Source organism: Bos mutus, chromosome 10 (assembly GCF_027580195.1).
Source record: "Bos mutus isolate GX-2022 chromosome 10, NWIPB_WYAK_1.1, whole genome shotgun sequence".
Classification (NCBI taxonomy): Eukaryota; Metazoa; Chordata; class Mammalia; order Artiodactyla; family Bovidae; genus Bos; species Bos mutus.
The window spans coordinates 52,765,806-52,787,142 of record NC_091626.1 but is presented as its reverse complement, the minus strand read 5'-3'; the positions used below and the strand labels follow the sequence as shown (position 1 = coordinate 52,787,142).

Genomic DNA, 21,337 nt, shown 5'->3' with positions numbered 1-21,337 from the left:
AAGACTAGTAAAGGATTTCATTGATGAGCCAATGCTTGTTGCCAAGTTTTCACATCCCCTGAATTGTATCCTTGAATATGTATTAATAGTTGGTATGTAGAAAAAATAAGTAGTGGCCTTGGTGTTAGTAACTTTAGACCCTTAAGGTAATAAATTCTTTCCTTTGTTGTAAACCCATTACATATTCGCCCTATAGGAATGCAATTTTATCTTCGGAAGATGGCGCCAAACCTTAAAATAATTACTCTTAGAGAAAATAAGTCTTTGTTGATAAGTCCTTGTCAAGAGTCGTAAAATGTTAATAGGCCTTCTGGCCAGAAGATGATGTAAATCACCTAAACCATTTGTATACGATAAATTTGCGGGAAAGAAACCCTGGTTGTTGATAAGGATCAAAAACTGCTGACTTTGCATCCCCTATTATCCTCTATGTGTAACTTAGGGTATATAAGCCCCTGTTAAAAATAAAGCTACAGGCCTTGCTCACCAATGCTTGGTTGGTCTCCCAAGAATTCTTTTCACATTCTGGCTGAAGTCTCCATCTGGAGCGCGGAACCCACCATGCTTACTAATTATGCCTGGGCTTCTAAGACCCACTCGAGAAGGTGTCTGGGGTGGGGCACCTTCCACTATTCAAGAGGGCGCCTGCAGCCTACGTAAGTGGTGCAAACTTCTTGTCTTGAAGTTTTATTGGTCTCCCGCGTAAACCAAGCTACTCAGCCTCTTTTCTCCACTGAATTTTCCTACTGAGCTATCCTCATTCTATTACTCTTTATATCTCTAATTAGCATATAAATAGTCGCCTAGGCCGTCTCTCCTTCGAATACCCTGGATCAGCCGGGGCTGGACCCCCGCACTATTCTTAACTATAAGCCATACAAAACCAGCTGGTGGGCCACTTTTGGCCCAAGGAAAGAGGGAGTATTTTGAGTAGGGGGAGGCAGTTGTTATCCCACAAGGACACTCTTAGTAAGTTTCCCTAGGATCCTGGGAATCGTGGAAGGATTATAAGGAAGGTGTGTAAAGGATGATAAGGAACCTCTGCATCATCACCAGGTTCTCTCTCGATCTGCTTGCTTCTCAGTATCTCACTCCAAAATCGGTGGTAGATTTACCTGAGCTAAAGGTGTTTAAGCTCTGGGGGATCTTCACTTGATTCAGCTTCCCAGGGATGAGCCCTAGCTGCATGTTCAACCTGCTCTTAGATTTTTACAAAATTTATGAGAATAGGATAAACATATTCTGACCTGGACCAGAAAATTGTATTTTCTATAAAGCATTTCCTAGATTATATCAAAAGCAGTCATTCTTTAGGCTGAACAGAAATATTTCAAGTAGAATTAATGAATAGGCTATTTTGATAAATTTTGATAATTTAATTAATGCTAATTGTATGAATATTTTAGAAATATTTGCATTCCTTGTAGATTTGAGATTAATACTGATATTTGCAGGGATACCATAAAATTATAAAATGCGAATGAAACAATGCTATCAATGATACACTAATTAATAAATGACATAAATTCATGACATAAATTCAAAGAGTATATAGTCACTTAATAGGCAAAGTTGAAGAGCACTGAGATATCATCCACAGAGCAAGAAAGCCTAATGTTTTGCTCAGTTTGACTAAACTTTAGATAGGCTTCTTCTTGACTCTGAGTCTTCCTTCCAATTTTTGGTTTTTTTTTTTTAAAGTACTTTTTTTTTTAGGTTCCTTTTTTTTTCACAATAGTAAAAGATGTTTATCAGTTTTCACAATCAATAGGATGACAAAAAATAAAAGATAATTACAATTGCAAGGCATAACAGGAACCTGATTAACAATATAAAATAGTTACATACAATTTGGGGGGTCAAGCAGATTCATATGGTAAGTGGAAGACATACACAAACAAATGCATACACAAACAAGTGCACATTTTCATCCACCCAGCCAGTCTGTCTTTGGTTGGTTCATTTAATCCATTTACATTTAAGGAAATTATTGATATGTATGAGAAGGAAATGGCAACCCACTCCAGTATTCTTGCCTAGAGAATTCAGTGGACAGAGGAGCCTGGTGGGCTGCTGTCTATGGGGTCGCACAGAGTCAGACATGACTGAAGCGACTTAGCATGCATGCATGCATTGGAGAAGGAAATGGGAACCCACCCCAGTATTCTTGTCTGGAGAATCCTAGGGACGGAGAAGCCTGGTGGGCTGCCGTCTATGCGGTCGCACAGAGTCACGACTGAAGCGACTTAGCAGTAGTAGCGGCAGCAAAATCCTATTACCATTTTCTGAATTGTTCTGGGTTTATTTTCTGTAGATCTTTTCCTTCTCATTTCCTGCCTAGAGAAGTTCCTTTAGCATTTGTTGTACAGCTGGTTTGCTAAGTCACGTCAGTCGAGTCCAACTCTGTGCGACCCCATAGACAGCAGCCCACCAGGCTTCCCCGTCCCTGGGATTCTCCAGGCAAGAACACTGGAGTGGGTTGCCATTTCCTTCTCCAATGCATGAAAGTGAAAAGTGAAAGTGAAGTCGCTCAGTCATGTCCGACTCTGTGCAACCCCATGGACTGCAGCCTACCAGGCTCCTCCATCCATGGGATTTTTCAGGCAAGAGTACTGGAGTGGGGTGCCATGGTTTGGTGGTGTTGAATTCTCTTAACTTTTGCTTGTCTGGAAAGCTTTTGATTTCTTCATCAAATCTTAGCAAGAGTCTTGCTGGGTAGAGTTTTCTTGGTTGTAGTTCTTCCTTTCATCAATTTAAAAATACCGTACCCTTCCATCAACATAAACATTCCCTCTGGTTTATAGAGTTTCTGTTGAGAAATCAACTGATAGCCTGATGGGAGTTCTCAGGTATATTATTGATTGTTTTTTCCCTTAATGCTTTTAATATTTTCTCTTTGTTAACTTTTGTCAGTTTGATTACTATGTATCTTGGTCTATTCCTCCTTGGGTTTATCCTGCCTGGTACTCTCTGGGTTTCCTAGATTTAGCTGACTATTTCCTTTCCCCATGTTGGGGAAGTTTTCAGCTATTACCTCTTCAAATATTTTCTCAGGTCCTCTCTCTCTCTCTCTTTTTTTTCTTTTTGCAATTTGTTTTAGACATTATTTTTTTCTATTTTTTTTTTCCATTTTCTATGATTGCAAGCATTTCTTGTCATTTTATCAGAAATTTCAGGTTTCTCAGGGATTTGGAAAAGGAACACATATGTTGGAACATGGCTGTGTGATCAGGGGGAAGAGCTGACTTTTTAAATTATTACATAAGTTTCAGGTGAACAGTGTTATAGTTTGACATATCTATACATTGCATAGGGATCACCACCACAAGTCTAGTTTCCATTCATCACCATACAGCTGAATCCCTGCCTGATACAGATGCTCTTTCACCTCCAAACTTTCCTTTACAGAGTGAACTTTCTAAGTCAGAAATTCTAACAGATTCTACATGATTCCTCAAGAATTAAGTCCAAATATCTTAGTGGGCATTAAAGGCCCTCAGTCATCTGATGTCAATCCAGCAACACAACAATCTCTTATATTTCCATCTTTTATTCTATCTGCCCTACTCAGTAGGCACACTACACACCCTTTTAACTTACTTTTGCATCTTTTTCTTGTCTTTACTTCAAAGACCCAGGTAGTTTTCCTACTATTTCTTGGACTTTGAAAAATACTACTCACCCCTAAAAGTACTGTTCCTTTCGGCAAGCTTCCATGAGCCTCTGAAGAGTATCAGTCACTTTCTCCTCCTCAATCTCAAAGCACATTTATAAATATGAGCTCCTTTGACACCCCATTTGGGGAATGATTTATGGTTATTATCACACACAGTTATCTGACTATCCCATTAGAGTATAAGCCTCAGAGAACAGAGGTCAATATCTATCTTTCAGTCCCTCTACTACTGGCCATCATGCCTTACATGAAGTATTACATAAATATGCATTTGATGAATAAGTGAATAAGTAAAAGAATACATGTAATAATAAGGGATTGTTGTTGCTGTTTAGTTGCCCAGTTGTACCGGTCTCTTTGTGACCCCATGAACTGCAGCACACCTGGCTTCCTGTCCTCACCATCTCCCAGAGTTTGTCCAAGTTCATGTTCATTCCATGGGTGATGCAGGGTATTTGTTTTGTGGGGCACTGGCTATGTCAAAGAAGGTGTCTATGCTGAAGAAAAAAAATGGGACTAGATAAACATAAATTTTACTAATAATTTATTTGCTATTTGTGTCTTAAGATAGGGCCACCCAGGTGACTCAGTGTTAAAGAATCTGTCTGCCTATGCAGGAGACATGGGTTTGATCCCTGGGTTGGGAAGATCCCCTGGAGAAAATGGCAACCCATGCCAGTATTCTTGCCCGGGAAATCCCATGGACAGAGGAGCCTGGTGGGCTATAGTCTTAAAATACTTACTAAAGTTCCTAAATTATTTTCTTCAGAGTTGAAAAACGGACTCCCACCTAATGGAAATTCTTCTTTTTCAACTCTTGTTCTACCTATGGTGTTTTCAACACCAATGGAGATGTTTTTGTTCAATCAAATTCTTTGATCTTGACTCCCAGCAATCTTTGCACACAAGGGTGTGCTGAAAAACCATTTCTTCAAAAGAATAAAGCCTTGATTTTTAGCATTTACCAATTTTCATGATGTACATACTCTCTGTATTTCCAGTTTCAAGAATGGCTGTATTCAACAACCAGCCTGCAATATTCTTTAAAATTCAGCAATCACTGTCTGTCAGCAGACACAAACTAGCTCTAGGACACCACTATTTTGCACTCAATTTTCAACAATCTTCCCCTAGGTATGGACAATGGCTCTTTCCTGATGGCTCAGCGGGTAAAGAATGCAGGAGACACAGGAGACTCGGGTTTGATCCCCGGGTTGGGAAGATCCCCTGGAGCAAGGCATGGCAACCCACTCCAGTATTCTTGCCTAGAGAATTCCCATTGATAGAGGAGCCTGGAGGGCTACTGTCCATGGGGTTGCAAAGTCAGACACAACTGAGAGATTAAGCACAGCAGCAGCATTATTTTTCTACCCAAATCCTTTGTCTCTGTCACTATCATGATTCCATTTATCAAACCTAGATTCCAGTGAGTCACTTCAACCTTTTTTGATTGACTAAACCTTCCATTGCCTCTTTTTTTTGGGCAAAATTTCAGCCTTATGCTGAATCTGTTACTACATCAGAATCTGCATGCTGAGAAATTCTGAGAAAAATGCACAGCCACATGAATTATTATGACAACAGAGTTATGCTTCCTGATGCCAAATGAGACCTTCAGCTTTTCTAGGAACTTGTCTTACGAGGCCCCAAGGCATTCGTCTTTCTATTCCCTTCAGGAGCTTAACTAGACCTTTTCCAGCCACCTCTAGCTCGCACATCTCTATCATAGGTCTTATCTTATACATGGATTTTTCTTGTCCTGGAGACAATCAGAGAAGATCAGGAAATGCTGTAATGTAATGTGAAGAAGGCTGAGTGCCAAAGAATTGATGCTTTTGAACTGTGGTGTTGGAGAAGACTCTTGAGAGTCCCTTGGACTGCAAGGAGATCCAACCAGTCCATCCTGAAGGAGATCAGCCCTGGGATTTCTTTGGAAGGAATGATGCTGAAGCTGAAACTCCAGTACTTTGGCCACCTCATGAGTTGACTCATTGGAAAAGACTCTGATGCTGAGAGGGATTGGGGGCAAGAGGAGAAGGGGACGACAGAGGATGAGAAGGCTGGATGGCATCACTGACTCGATGGACGTGGGTCTGGGTGAACTCCGGGAGTTAGTGATGGACAGGGAGGCCTGGCATGCTGGGATTCATGAGGTCGCAAAGAGTCGGACATGACTGAGCGACTGATCTGATCTGAATGTAATTAGGGAAATGCTGACTTCATCAAATTTTCACTCCTATATCAAAAACTTAGCATTCTCTGCAAGGACTCACACAACATTCCCTCAAATTTCAGAGCAGAACTTGTCCTTTTTTCAATTTCAAAGAATGTTCCTCCTTCAGTCCTCTTGACCAGGTTTACTTCTTTATCCTCTGGAATGTTATGAAATCACTTATGCTCCATCCGATAAATTTGCAACATCACTTTTGCAGCTACTTCCTGTCCTGCTGCTACTGCTAAGTCGCGTCATTCGTGTCCAACTCTGTGAGACCCCATAGATGGCAGCCCGCCAGGCTCCCCGGTCCCCGGGATTCTCCAGGCAAGAACACTGGAGTGGGTTGCCATTTCCTTCTCCAATGCATGAAAGTGAAAAATGAAAGTGAAGTCACTCAGACGTGTCCGACTCCTAGTGACCCCATGGACTGCAGCCTACCAGGCTCCTCCGTCCATGGGATTTTCCAGGCAAGAGTACTAGAGTGGGGTGCCATTGCCTTCTCCCACTTCCTGTCCTAACAATGTATAAATATGTTCAGTGTATCTTATTAAACACTAAAAACTCCTACTCTACCAGACAGTAAAAATAACATGTTTTTTTAATGATAAAGCCTTTCAATCTTAACCAATCTCTCTTACCATTTCATTCAAGCTGCTTAACAGATTAGTGTCGATTTCCTCACACATTTTCTCTATTTTTTCATTATTATAAATTAAAAATATAATATAGAAAAATGTACAACTTTAATATAAAGATGAATACAAGCCCCCTCCCCCGCCCACACACACATCAAAAAAAAATATTAGCTCTTTCCTACCAAGTGGTTGCACCACTGGCATTTCGGTACATTTTCTTTCAGGCTTGTTTCTAAACCAGTAACTATGTATGTACATATATGTATGTGTGTGTGTTTTCAGTGCTGGAAATAGAGTATATACAGTTTTGTATGTATATGTTTTTATTTGTCATTAGTTTATGGGCATTGCTCAATTATATACACATTCCTTTAAAAACTTGATTTTTAAGTTACTGAAATAAAAAAAAAACTTGATTTTTTAAATGATTACATTATATTTTAGGGAATAAACAAACCCTAATTTATACCACTATTGATACACACTATTCGCTGGGGATTTCTAAGAAATTAGGCTTTAATCTCAACCACTTCACTTAGCAATGACCTCCTAACTGCCAAAACCTCATTTCTTTCTGGATCTTACTTGGACTTTTTACAACAGTTGACAAAGCAATACCTCCTCTTTTCTTAAAATATTTTTACCTTGTCTTTCATAATGTAGGATTTTTATTATCATTTTTACCCAATTTGTCTAACAATTTTTCTCAGTGAACTTTGCCTGTCCCTCCTCTTCACACACATGTGTTCTATAGTTTTCACTTTATTCATCTAAACCATGACTTTAAATAGCACTGCACACAACAAATCTGGGTTTGGAAGAGTAGTGATTTTCTTTTCTTAAATATATGTTTGCTTTACAATTCTTATAGGTAAGAAATCTTTTCCACTCTTTTTATTTTTTTAAGATTAAAAGTGTCTAGATTACACCTTTGGGCAAGATAAAAAGGGGGCTCTATAATGGTGTTTCTATCTGAATCACAACTGACAGTATCAGCTTCAGAAATCAGATTAATAAGAACTTCAGGCCGAGTGGATTTGGGGAATGTTATACTTTTGTATATGTATTTTCCTGAGCAAATTGGATTATTTTCTATAGGTAGAGAAAAATCTAGCCAAATTTATGTATCAAATCACCAAGTTATCAAGATGTAGTCTGAAAAAAGACTTATCTGACCATCTTCTATAAGTTATTTGATTTACAAAATGAACTTTCTAATAATTATGTTTCTACTAGAACACTACAAAGTAGTGAAATCAATTTGGCTCCTCTTCTTTGGGTCAGCATGAAGCATGCTATCTCATTTTCCTCCAGGTAGTTTTTACAGTGGAAATTAATCACATAAATGCAGCTTTTTCTCAGAGGTAGATGGGCTCAGTGTTCCACAAGATTGGCTTATTCTCTACAGTATACCCGGGAAGAAAATTAAAAGCAAAACAATTTCATAACACCAAATGCTTTATGTTACAGGTAAAATCCCAAGACAATGAATATTGTTATCAAGATGAGGTTTTTATAACAAAAACTGTTCTATGATCTGGTAATGGCTATAACAGTATTTTGTTGAGCTGGTTAGGGAGTTTTCTTTGGTGCCAGCTCTTATAAGAGTCAATCCGTCTAACAAAAGTAGCTGATGTTGTATTGTATATACTGTAGGTAGTCAGAAGAGATGAAATCTTCATACCTTATATTTAGAGAGAGATTTGAAGTCTTAAAAACTAGTTTATCTTTTACTTCATTTGATTTCCATATTAAACTTGAGAAACATGTTACAGCAAAAATTTCTATCCTCACTGAATTTACTGAGATATTGAGGCTTAAATGACTGAACTGACTTGCTAAATTTGAATACAAACTCAAACTCCATGACTCCTAACCCAGAAAATGTTCTCTTCTATTGGTATTTATGTTGATTTGTCAATAAATAATAATTACCTTTTCCTTTAATTCATTCCAACTGATCTCACACATTTCCCACTCACTTTCTTTTAAATGTAAAACACAAGGAAAGAGTAGACATAGCAGCGCGTTTAACCTTTTATTTGTTAGGTCTCATTTGTTTCTGCTCTATGATACATACCTCAGAATTTGACTTCTAACAACATAATCAATAATAAAAATATATTCAGTGAACCGATTTGGAAGTGCAGTGAGAAAAGAAACTATGGAAACCACTTTCCTACAATGGATCTTAGTTTCCTCCACAAACAAATGAGGATAGAACCATTTGTCTTACATGGTTATTGAGAGAGAGCTACTGCCTACCAAAGGCCCTGGTGAAAATCTGGGGAATATTTCAGACATCTCTCCCTTCCCCTCACTGTTCACAACATGCCTAAAGACACAAAGAACTGTTGATTCTATGCTCTGAAAAGCTCTGGAATTTTTCTTTCCAATCCCATCTCCACCAACTCTCGGTTTAGATCTTTATCACTTTACTGGGATTACCATAAATTTATATCTTATTTCCAATCTTGTCAGTTTCAATTTCATTATGCTTATAGAGAATGGGTTCCAGTGTTAGATACAACAGATAAATACTTGAGACTCCTTAGGATCCTGCATTTTTACTTTTCAATATGTTATTAAATGCATTTGAATATATCAGGTGGACAGTCTTAATTAGGTACAGATAGTTTTCTCAGTCTCTTTATACACCTAACACTTTTTCATTTTCACTTAGATAATATATCTTTATCCATTAGTACCAGTAGAAATCCATAAGAAGTATAAATGGAGCCCAAAAGGCTCTAGAGAAGCCAACTGAGCTCATATTTACCAGGGAACAATATCTGGAAATTTGCATACATGAGGAAGTTTCCTATAAATTCTACTGCTGCTGCTGCTGCTGCTAAGTCGCTTCAGTCATGTCCGACTCTGTGCGACCCCATAGACGGCAGCCCATCAGGCTTCCCCGTCCCTGGGATTCTCCAGGCAAGAACACTGGAGTGGGTTGCCATTTCCTTCTCCAATGCATGAAAGTGAAAAGTGAAAGTGAAGTTGCTCAGTCGTGTCCAACTCTTCGAGACCCCGTGGACTGCAGCCTACCAGGCTCCTCCGTCCATGGGATTTTCTAGGCAAGAGTACTGGAGTGGCTTGCCATTGCCTTCTCCGATAAATTCTACTACTCTATTATAAAATGTTTTCCTCCACTGGAAAAGCCATTACATATATGAAGATTTAAGCTAATGAAGATGCCTACTGACTGTCAAACTTTAAACTTTAGTCTATCATACTAAGAGACAAGGGCTTCCCTGGTGACTCAGTGGTAAAGAATCCGCCTCCCAATGCAGGAGACTCGGCTTCGATCCCTGGGTCAGCAAGATCTCCTGGAGAAGGAAATGGCAAGCCACTCAAGTATTCTTGTCTGGGAAATCCCATGGACAGAGGAGCCTGGTGGGCTACAGTTCATGGGGTCACAAAGAATTGGACACAACTGAGTGAATGAGCATGCACTAAGAGATTCTTCCTAAGATGTACATTCTGCAGCAAAATTCTAAGACAGGTGGAATCCAAAACTCCTTGAAAATCTAACTCTAATAAGTTGAGAAATTTTTAGTTCAAAAAATAATACTTACTCCGAAGTTGGTAGCAGCAAATCGATCTGAGGCGGAAACTTGCACATTTGTTGAAATGGTTGTATGAGCATAGAAAGCGTTGATATTTGCCAGCAAGGTGCTCATTACAGCAGGGACACCGGGGCACATGTATTTAGAAGACAGACAGGAAAAATGCCTGTAAGTCAAAAACATTAAGTGCTTTAAAAACAGAACTAATTAATTCACATAGCAGCATAGCCTCTAACATCAGCAATTAAATAATTCCTCGACTATATCTGTGAAAAGGAGAGAAAACTCTTACAATCCCTAACTGAAAGAGAATGCAATTCCAGCCTTTTAAAAATTTCTCATTCACAAATGTGAAGTGGTTTATTTAAAATGTGATTTGTCACAGGGACATTTGCATAATTTCTTTTAACTGGAGAGTGCTGTGTGTACACACAAAAAGTGCCATTTCCAGTGGAATCTCACACTGTTGAAAAGCAATCCTCCAGGAGTCTATCATCTCTGGCAACTCTGTCCTTAACGATTTTAGTTCCTGAAGTGCTGTATTGCAACCAGAATGCTCTGCCACACTTGCATTCCTCTCACATCAATAAGGTAAACAGGAAGCCCTCCTTTCCCTCCTTTCATTGCACAATGATTAAACAAGTCAACCTAACATCTGACCTGAGTCCATTTTGTGAGCTTTTGTCATTAAGTAGTTTCCACAAGCAGTTTTATTTTCTGAGATTTTGCTAAATCCTGGATTTAATTAAGCAAACAAATGAACAGTGAAGACAAATTATGCCAGCTTTATGCTTAAAGATCATTTCTTTTAAACCTTGAATAATAGTATCATTTACAGATATCAGAAGCATCAAGTATTCAATTCTGTTACTTCTCTCAGGACAACCTGTTTCATTTGAACTCTAACAAAAGACTTAAAAATTGAAAGCACAGCTTGTGATAAAAGTGAAGAGATAAAACATCCATAGAATAAAGAAATTTTCAGTATGTAATTTGATCCCATTTTGCCCTCATATCTCAGTAATTTGTCTACCACTTAGGCACCCTTGAATTTTGAGAGAAAAAACTGTTAGGACTCAGTTCTTGATGAGTGAGAGAGAAGAAAGAGAAGTGGTTACATTCCAAGTCTTCAGTTTGGGTGACTAGGTGAATAATGCTTCTGCCAAGTGAGCTAGGAACTAAAAAGAAGAAAGGGAATTAAGGTGGGGATGATGCATTCAGTTGAGTTTAAGGTACCTGTAGAGCTATCATGTAAGAACGTCCACCAGGTTGTTGGAGACCTGGGCTGAATATTTCAATCTGGGGATCACTTCAAAACCATGAGAACGGATAAGGTTATCCAGGGAAATCAAGTAGAATGAAGAACAGTATCAGGAAATGGAACCTGGGAAATACTGACATATAGTGAACCCGGGAGATTAGTAGTGAACCCAGAGAATAGTATACCCTGGAGATTAAATAGGAAGAAAAATAAGTGAATTCTAGGGCTGAGATAAAATTAAAAATGATAGGTTAAAGGAAAGCTAGTCCAGTGGAATTAGGGAACCCACGGAATAGGAGATTTGAAGGGTTAAGGATGACTGATGCTGATAGGTGCATTGAAAGAGTCTTCAGTTCAGTTCAGTCGCTCAGCCATGTCCGACTCTTTCCTAAGAACCTAAAATAACTATTGGACTTGACAAACAAACATCGTGTGACTGTAACAAAATCAATGTTAGTGGAGTGACTGGGGGTTGCATCAAGAGGAAAGAGGATGGAAAGTGAGAAAGTAGCAGAAAATGATCAAGGAAAAATGGATCAAGACCAGATTTTGTTGATCTTTAGCTAAGGAGTTTATGGAGTTGGCTGAAATTTCTGCAGCGGGAAGTGATACCATCAGGTGAATCTGGGAAGATGACTCTGAAGTGTAAAGATGGTCTGAAAAGAGTAGGTATTGGAAGCAGAAAAACAATGTAGGGGATGTAGAAGCAAAAAATGACCTTTCTGCCCAGAATCCAATATGACTAAGCACTTCACATACCATAGTCAGAAGGAACAAAATATTTTGCACCTTGAGATAATCTAAAAATCACAGAATCACTGTTTCTTATCTCCCAAATATAAAAACCTCAAATATTTCTCTAAAATCTGAATTTCCTAACAAAACAACTGTGAACTGGAGTTTGGCCATGATATATCTGAAAATGTATAATGACCTCTGGAAGTGTGAATACCAGGTGGAATGCTGTTGTTTCTGCCAAGAATAGCACAAGAACACCATGTAAACCAGGTAGCCTTAGGAATGTTATTTCTTTTTTGCCAGTGCTTCTAAAGTCTCATTCCCTCTTTGTACTTGTTGTAATTAAATATATTTTCCTTTTCTGATTTTTTTTCTCCTTAAGGTCACAGAGCAAGTAAGGTGATTAAGAATTAGAGTTCAGGCAATGCAAGTTCAGAAGCATCTCTCTTAACCACCAAGGTGACCTCTTAATTTATTCTCCTCCCTCTCTAATATTGTATATTATATATTGTGTATGTATCTGTTGCTTCCAGAACACTCAGTTGTCATTTCATCCAGCTCACCTCTAGCATAACGTACAGGAGTCGGTCCCTAAGTGTTTAATGAAACCAAGTGAAAGCAGTGTGAGTTACCGGTATATAAGGAGAGTTAGTGTATAGAATGTGTGCTTTGTTACTTTGAGTATGACAGTTTATTACAACATCCAACTGATCTGTGAATACCGAGTTGAAGTGCACAGCAGTTAATGCCATAATGACCACAACTCTGAAGGTGAATTGTGTTCTGCTTATAATTGGTACCCTGAGAGAAATATTTTAAATTTTCCTGGGCATTAGGCATGCATTCATCTTAGCGACCTGACAGAAATATTTTACCTCCTGATTCAAATGTAACTGAGATGATTTGTGGGGTATGATGGGAGGTAGCCAGCTGTACATGATCTATTCTGATCTCCTGTAGAAATAGCCACAAAAACCAAAAAAAGGATGTGAAATCATAGCAGTGCTACAAATCACGTGTGGCAATCAAAGCTCCTCCTATATCTGGGAGGGATTTTGCTTAAGCTTATAGCAGTTGAATAGACTGAGAGGTATTCAGTGACTAACTAGTGTCTAAACTCTTAAACTGTTAACCTGACTAAGGAAGAAATGGGAGGATATTTCTAGGAACCATAGACTGTTACAACCCCCACATCAGAAATGTGAGCCCTAGGCTGCTGGCCAGCAAGGCTGTTATTCACTTTCCTATTCCATGGTAAATGGCTTCCCAAGGCAGTGAAGCTGCCTCTTATTTCCCACACCTTCTCAGTCTATACCCATTAAAGAGTACACAACTCCCAAGACTGCAATACAGCCTTCACAATAGGGGACAGGCAATGGGATTTGAAGCTACTTAGAAGAAAGGGCTGGAAGAACACGGAGAATAGTATACCCTGGAGATTAAATACAGCCTCTGATGTTCAGCTCTAGCAAGACAAGAATTCACAGGTTGCTTACATTATCCAGAAAAGGCATCTGGCTCTGCCACAGAGCCCACCAATAGGAGCAGGTAAAAATCTTTGCTCAATCTAAAAGCACATTGCATTTGAATAAAGTCATAGCACAGAGGGAACATTTTTGAAGGATCCCTTACCATTATAGGATCTGCAGGTGAATACTGGTAACACACTGGTGGTTTACAAATACGGATTTAGAGTCAAAGGATCCCGTAAGTTGCCAAACAAGCAGGATGCAAACATCCATGCCTGTTATTATCACAACATACACACATGTGCACACACACTTAAACAGCAAAAATAACTAAGAACTTGATAGGAAATTAATTAAAATGGTCAAAATGTTGTCTCTGGGTGGTGTTACATGTTTTTGTAATTAAAAAACATATCTTGTATTTTTAAAAATACTTTACCATTAGCATGTTTTATTGCCCTAATTGGAAAAATATAATATATACATATTTAAAATGTTAATTCAACTTTTGCTCTATTGTTGATTTTTATAAGTCTTTATGTAACTTTTAGCACCAATAAGAAACAAAGTAATACAACTCCTTTTAAATTTTGTTTGACTAAGGTTAACTTTTCTTTATATATTTTTTTAATAAAACAGTAAAACTTTTCAAGTATACAATGTAAAACTACATAACCTATACTTTACAGTATCATTAAATAAGGTTTTTATGAATGAAGTTAAACAAATCATCCATAAAATAATCTTTTCCTTCAAAATGTATCATAGACCTAATTTCTGATTGAGTAAATGCAAAAAAATACTATAAAATTACTAAGAAATAGAAGTCAGTTTTATAATAAAATATATTACTGGGAGAACAGGATTCACACACACAGTACAATATATATAATATAGATTACTAATAAGGACCTACTGTATAGCACAATGAACTCTACTCAGTACTTGGAAAAGAATCTGAAAAACAGTAGATGTATGGATATGTATAACAGATTCACTTTGCTGTACACCTGAAATTATCATCATTGTAAATTGTACCCCAATAAAAATTAAAAATAAATATCAAAAATTAATTTTAAAGATATTAATAAAATGTCTCATAACTTCCAATGGAAAACATAGGGATGAAAATGGTAAAGATGTGAAAAATCAAAGGGCAAAGAGGAAAATTTAACATTTCACTAAACAATAGTATTCATCCCATTAGATTTTTATACCAGTTTCAATATCAAATTAGCATTACTATGGTGCTTTTCTTGTCAGTTGGTTAAAATTACAAACAACAAAATTTTTGTTGTTTGTTAAAAGGAAAATAGATCAAAGTCATAAATATGACCCTCCTAAATTTGGTCAGAATTTCATTGAACATGTCTCAATATACCTAACAATTAAAGATATAACACTTAAAAAGAAGTTGTCACCTTTTGGAATTTATATTAAAATGTTCTTCAGAACTAGTGACTCAGGAATTAATCAGTTGGAATACCAGGATTAAAAGTTTAAGCATTTGATATTAACTAAAAAAACGAAACACTGACACTGAAACCCAGAAAGATAATTTCCAAGTCACTCTAAGAAATATAATATTTTACCTAGCTGGTAAAAATACCTGTAGTTCTTTAGAAACTATGACTATGAGTACAGTAAGTTAAAGACAGTAGCTCTTGGGATCAAAACAATAATCTATACTGAACTTTCTTTTTTACCTTCAGTTTTAACCCTTAATGATAAGTGGTTAGGCAGCCAATATCATATATGTAGTAGTCTGCATCAAAGTATAATTCTTAGATGACTGAAGGACAAAAAGAAAAAAGAGATGAACTTCAAAGAAGTAAAGATATTCATTAGGGTAATGGCTACCTTTCTAAGAAATCTTGCAGGAATAGTCAACAAAAAGTTTTTTTTTTTTTGTATGTGGAGGAAAGTGGTTGGGCTAGGGAGGGATAATGAGTGGCCAATTAAGAGTTAAAGGTACCATGGCGTAGAGATGATTCATTCTAACCCTAGTTCAGGCTGTGACCTCAGAAAAGTAACTTTCTCACTCATAGATTCAGTCAATCCATCTGTAAAATCAAAAGGCTATGAGAAGATCTAATTCTTACAGTCTCTAATGTGCTATGAATCTCTGAATACAGAGAACACATCCAGCCTAGTCATACACATTATTTTCCCTTCCAACAACATTTGATTCATCTGCACAAATGGATAGTTGAGATGACCAGGAAGTAGAGGACAGGGGAGTTATACTGTGGCATCCTTTGCACTTGGAGAGTTTTCAGCTAATGGACTTCTACATAGTCTTCAATTTGGCAGTATTTGCCTCTCGGTTTGTGTGTACCCATTCTTTATGCAGGGTTACTGACAAGGCAAACTTTCTTGCCTCTAATCATTGCCAAGTCTATGCCACAACCACTAACACCAAAGAAGATGAGGTTGAATGGTTCTGTGAAGACCTACAAGATCTTCTAGGACTAATGCCAAAAGAAAAGAAAGAGATGTCCTTTTCATCATAGGCCACTGGAATGCAAAAGTAGGAAGTCAAGAGATACCTGGAAGAACAAGCAAGTTTGGCCTTGGATTTCAAAATGAAGCAGGGCAAAGATTCACAGAGTTGTGCCAAGAGAATGCACTGGTCATAGCAAACACCCTCTTCCAACAACACAAGAGATGACTGCGCACATGGACATCACCAGATGGTCAATATTGAAATCAGACTGATTATATTCTTTACAAAGATGGAGAAGTTCTATACACTCAGCAAAAACAAGATGGGGAGCTGACGGTGGTTTAGATCATGAAGTCCTTATTGCAAAATTCAGAATTAAATTGAAGAAAGTAGGGAAAACCACTAGGCTATTCAAGTATGACCTAATCAAATCCCTCATACAGTGCAGGTGAAAAATAGATTCAAGAGATTAGATCTTATAGATAGAGTACCTGAAGAACTACGGATGGAAGTTCATAACATTGTATAAGAGGCGGTGATCAAAACATCCCCAAGAAGAAGAAATGAAACAAGGCAAAGTGGTTGTCTAAGGAGGCCTTACAAAGAGCTGAAAAAGAAGAGAAACAAAAGAGAAAATGAAAGATATACCCAGCTGAATGCAGAGTTCCAAAGAATAGCAAGGAGAGATAAGAAAACCTTCTTAAGTGAACAATGTAACAAAATAGAGGAAAACAATAGAATGGGAAAGACTATAAATCTCTTTAAGAAAATTAGAGATATCAAGGGAGCATTTCATGAAAAAAAATGGGTACAATAAAGGACAGAAATGGTATGGACCCAACGGAAGCAGGAGATATTAAGAAGAGGTGGCAAGAATACATAGAACTGTACATAAAAGGTCTTAATGACCTGGATAACCAAAATGGTGTGATCACTCATCTAGAGCCAGACATCTTTGAGTGTGAAGTCAAATGGGCCTTAGGAAGGATTACTAAGAACAAGGCTAGTGAAAGTGATGGGATTCCAGCTGAGTCATTTCAAATCCTAAATGATGATGCTGTTAAAGTGTTGCACTCAATATGCCAGCCAATTTGGAAAATTAAGCAATAGCCACAGGACTTGAAAAGGTCAGTTTTCATTCCAATCTCAAAGACAGCAATGCAAAAGAACATTCAAACTACTGCACAATTGTTCTCATTTCACATGTTAGCAAGGTAATGCTCAAAATCCTCCAAGCTAGGCTTCAACAGTATGTAAACTGAGAATGTCCAGATGTACAGTTTGAATTAAGAAAAGGCAGAGGAACCAGAGATCAAATTGCCACCATCTCTTGGATCATAGAAAAAAGAACGGAATTCCAGAAATAAAAACATCTACTTTACTGACTACACTAAAGCCCTTTGACTGTGTGGATCATAACAAACTGTGGAAAATTATCCAAAAGATGGGAATACCAGATCACCTTACTTCACTCCTGAGAAATCTGTATGCAGGTTAGGAAGCAACAGTTAGAACTGCATATGGAACAAAGGATTGGTTCAAAACTTGGAGAGGAATAGGTTAAGGCTGTATATTGTCACCCTGCTTATTTAACTTACATGCAGAGTACATCATGCAAAATGCCAGGCTGGATGAAGCACAACCTGGAGTCAAGATTTCTGGGAGAAATATCAATAATCTCAGATATGCAGATAACATCACCCTAATGCCTGAAAGCAAAAAGTAACTAAAGAGCCTCTTGATAAAGGTGAAAGAGGAGAGTGAAAAAGCTGGCTTTAAATTTGACATTCAGAAAACTAAGAACATGGCATCAGGTCCTATCACTTCATGGCAAATAGATGGGGGAAAATGGAAACAGGGATAGACTTTATTTTCTTGGGTTCCAAAATCACTGCAGATGGTGACTGTAGCCATGAAATAAAAAGACGCTTGCTCCTTAGAAGAAAAGCTATGACCAACCTAGACAGCATATTAAAAAGCAGAGGTATTACTTTGCCTACAAAGGTCCCTTTTGTCAAAGCCCTGGTTTTTCCAGTAGTCATGTATGGCTGTAAGAGTTGAACCATCAAGAAGACTGAGTGCCAAAGTTGATGCTTTTGAAATGTGGTGTTGGAGAAGATTCTTCAGAGTCCATTGGACAGCAAGGAAATCAAACCAGTCAACCCTAAAGGAAATCAGTCCTGAACATTCATTGGAAGGACTAAAGCTGAAGCTCCAATACTTTAGCCACCTGATTCGAAGAGCCGACTCAAGACCCTGATGCTGGGAATGACTGAAGGCAGGAGGAGAAGGAGACGACAGAGGATGAGATGGTTGGATGGTATCACTGACTCAATGGACATTAGTTTGAGCAAACTCAGGGAGATAGTGAAGGACAGGGAAGCCTGGTGTGCTGCAGGCCATGAGGTCCCAAAGAGTCAGACAACTGAGTGATGAAACAAGAACCACCATTGCCTTGAAAATCATTTCCCTTTAAGGCTGCCATCTAATACTACATAAATTATTCCCAGGGGGAGGAGGAAGAGCGGGAACAGGATTATAGGCATAATTAGCAATTTAAAATGACAGTATATCTCTACAGCAAACCACTCCCTCAAATAGCCCATCTTCAAATAATATAGGTCAAAATTACTACCGAGTAATCTCTCAAAATGTTTAATATTTCCCCAGGAAGGCATGATTTAGAAACAATGGACTAAGAAGGCTAAAAAGACTTCACTGCTTTTGTAAGAAAATGGGTTTAGTGTCAAACCAATTTAACAAATGGAATTTCAATGCGATGGGGAAACTTAAAAGTCACAAACTCCAAAATGATGCTTAAATGCTTATAATGAGATAGTTACTGGTATTTTTTCAGTTGACACAACTATTACAACACTATCAACCATTCAAAATACTATTGAGAAAATACTAGGAAATTGTTGTTTAGTTGCTAAATCATGTGCAACCCTTTTGCACCTCTTGGATTTGCAACAGTTGGTTGCTGTTTCCTTCTCCAGGGGATCTTCCTGACCAGGGATTTCAAATAATAAATCTGGATTCAGCTCACTTGCTATTGTTTTGATGAAAATAAGACAATCATCTGACTCACCTGTCTTTTTATCAACAATTGTCCTTAATCACAGGCTTACTTGGTGACTCAGCAGTAAAGAATCTGCCTGTAATGCATGAGACCAGGGCTTGATCCCTGGTCCCAAAGATGCCCTGGAGGAGGAAATGGCAACCCATTCCAGCATTCTTGCCTGGGAAATCCATAGACAGAGGAGCCTGGTGGGCTATAGTCCATAGGGTCTCAGAGTCAGACATGACTGAGCATGGACAAGTAGCATAGCATAGTCCCTAATCACACCCATCTTATGGTTTCAAAGAGTGGGAAAGGCTTTTGATAGAAAAGATTGAAAAATCAATTATGAAAATTAGAGCAGATTGATTGGAAAGAAGCACCAAAATGCAGTGGTTCTTAGAGTCTTAGAAGAGATTTCAGAGAAGCAATATAAGACAAAAGGAACAGACAAAAGACAGACAAAAGGAAGTGTGTATTAGTCACTTAGTCATGTCCCACTCTGTGACCCTATGGACTGTAGTCTGCCAGGCTCCCCTAGCCATGGAATTCCCCAAGGATGAATACTGGTGTGGATTGCCATTTCCTTCTCCGGGGGATTTTCCCAACCCAGGGATTGAATCCAAGTCTCCTGCATTGTAGGCAGATTCTTTACCATCTGAGCTACTAGGGAAGATGAAAGGAAAGACTACCTATATTCCTAATGTTAGAAATACACTGAAATACACTAAAATAATATTCATGGGCTCCCAGCTGGTGCTAGTGGTAAAGAACCTTCCTGTCAGTCCAGGAGATGTAAGAGATGTGGGTTTGATTCCTGGGTTGGGAAGATTCCTGGAGGAGGGCATGGCAACCCACTCCGGTATTTTTGCCTGGAGAATCTCATAGATAGAGAAGCCTGGTTGGCTACAGTCCATAGGGTTGCAAAGAGTCAAGACACAACTGAAGCAACTTAGCATGCACATAAAATAATACCTATCACATTTGCTCTTAAAAAATTCGGACTAGCATGCATTTCAATGATTTTATTCATCGTTACCAGTAATGAGGAGCTCAAACCTTTAAAGATCACTTCTCCTTTGGCCAAAAGCATCATAGCTTTTCATAAATAGTATGGATTGCTTGAGCTCAATTATGGACAGCTTGAGTACCAGGCCGGTGGGGAGGGACAGGAAAGTATGAAATGCATACAGTTTAGAGGAATGATGGAAGTTGAAGAGTAAGTAAGGATGACAGCCTCATGCTGCCTGCCTCTCAGCTTTATCCGAAACCTTTCCTCATCTGTGCCTGGAATGGTCTCTCCATGTGTACACACTTAGAGCTCACAATCATGCCTTCATTATACTGTCTTATTATTAGGTAATTTATTCTTCCTCTTCTTCCTCACTGGGGATGAAGTGATATTCCATATTTCCACTGTCCTGTACAAGTCTTTGTACTTAGATGCTCAGACAGTGTCTATCACATAAATGAATTACATCTTCTGAAAAGTGGCTTCATGAGAAGCTGGACCTTAACTTCTTGCTTGCTGATATATTCTCAGTGCCTATAAAACTTTTGGCATATAACAGGCACTCAATAAATATTTTTTAAAGGAATCAATGATTCAATTAAGCAGCACTCTCTTTAGAAAGCAGGCTCATAGCTCAAACAGCTATAATGACTAGTAACTTTAAAGTAAAGTGTATCTCAACAGCTCTGGTCCAAATATGAATTAGATTAGGATGACCAGCACCAAAGTACAGGTTGTTTGTTAAGCATACTAAGGTTAAAAAAACAACCTAGTGCTTTTCTCTTATCGGTATTATAGAGGCATGACTATAATCTAATAGAATCTAAAATTCTGGGAGACATCATGGGCTTCATTTTAAAATAAATGAAAGGCTCAAATTAAACACTCAGTTAAAATGTATTTGTTGGACAAAAATCACCTCTAGATGACAATTTATTCCTTAATGCTTGACATGAAATTCTCTTAATTGTGTTCCGGGGTGAACAGTTGGTTGGTCTGCCAGAACATTATTAAAAACATATGTTTGAATAAATAGATGAAAAAAAAATTCTAAAACTCCCCAAATGATGAAAACAGGTTTTATGCCTAGCCTCATGCTAAACATGTGGAATAGCGTGCTCCTTTGAAAAAGGGAACAGACTCTCATTCTTACTGTCACAAATTGGAAAATTGCTTTTATGTTAGATGGATGGCTGCATTTACCATGTGGGAACAAATCCTCCAGGTCCTTGATCAATCACTTGTCCCAGTAGGA

The 21,337-nt window shown here is 38.1% G+C and overlaps 1 protein-coding gene across 1 annotated transcript in view; it reads right to left on the bottom strand.

Moving 5' to 3' along the window:
- UNC13C (unc-13 homolog C) overlaps nucleotides 1-21,337 on the bottom strand; it is a 644,738-nt gene that overhangs the window by 277,911 nt on the left and 345,490 nt on the right. Inside the window, 1 exon segment of the mRNA XM_070377927.1 lies at nucleotides 10,105-10,261. Within this exon segment, the coding sequence (XP_070234028.1) occupies nucleotides 10,105-10,261 (157 nt within the window).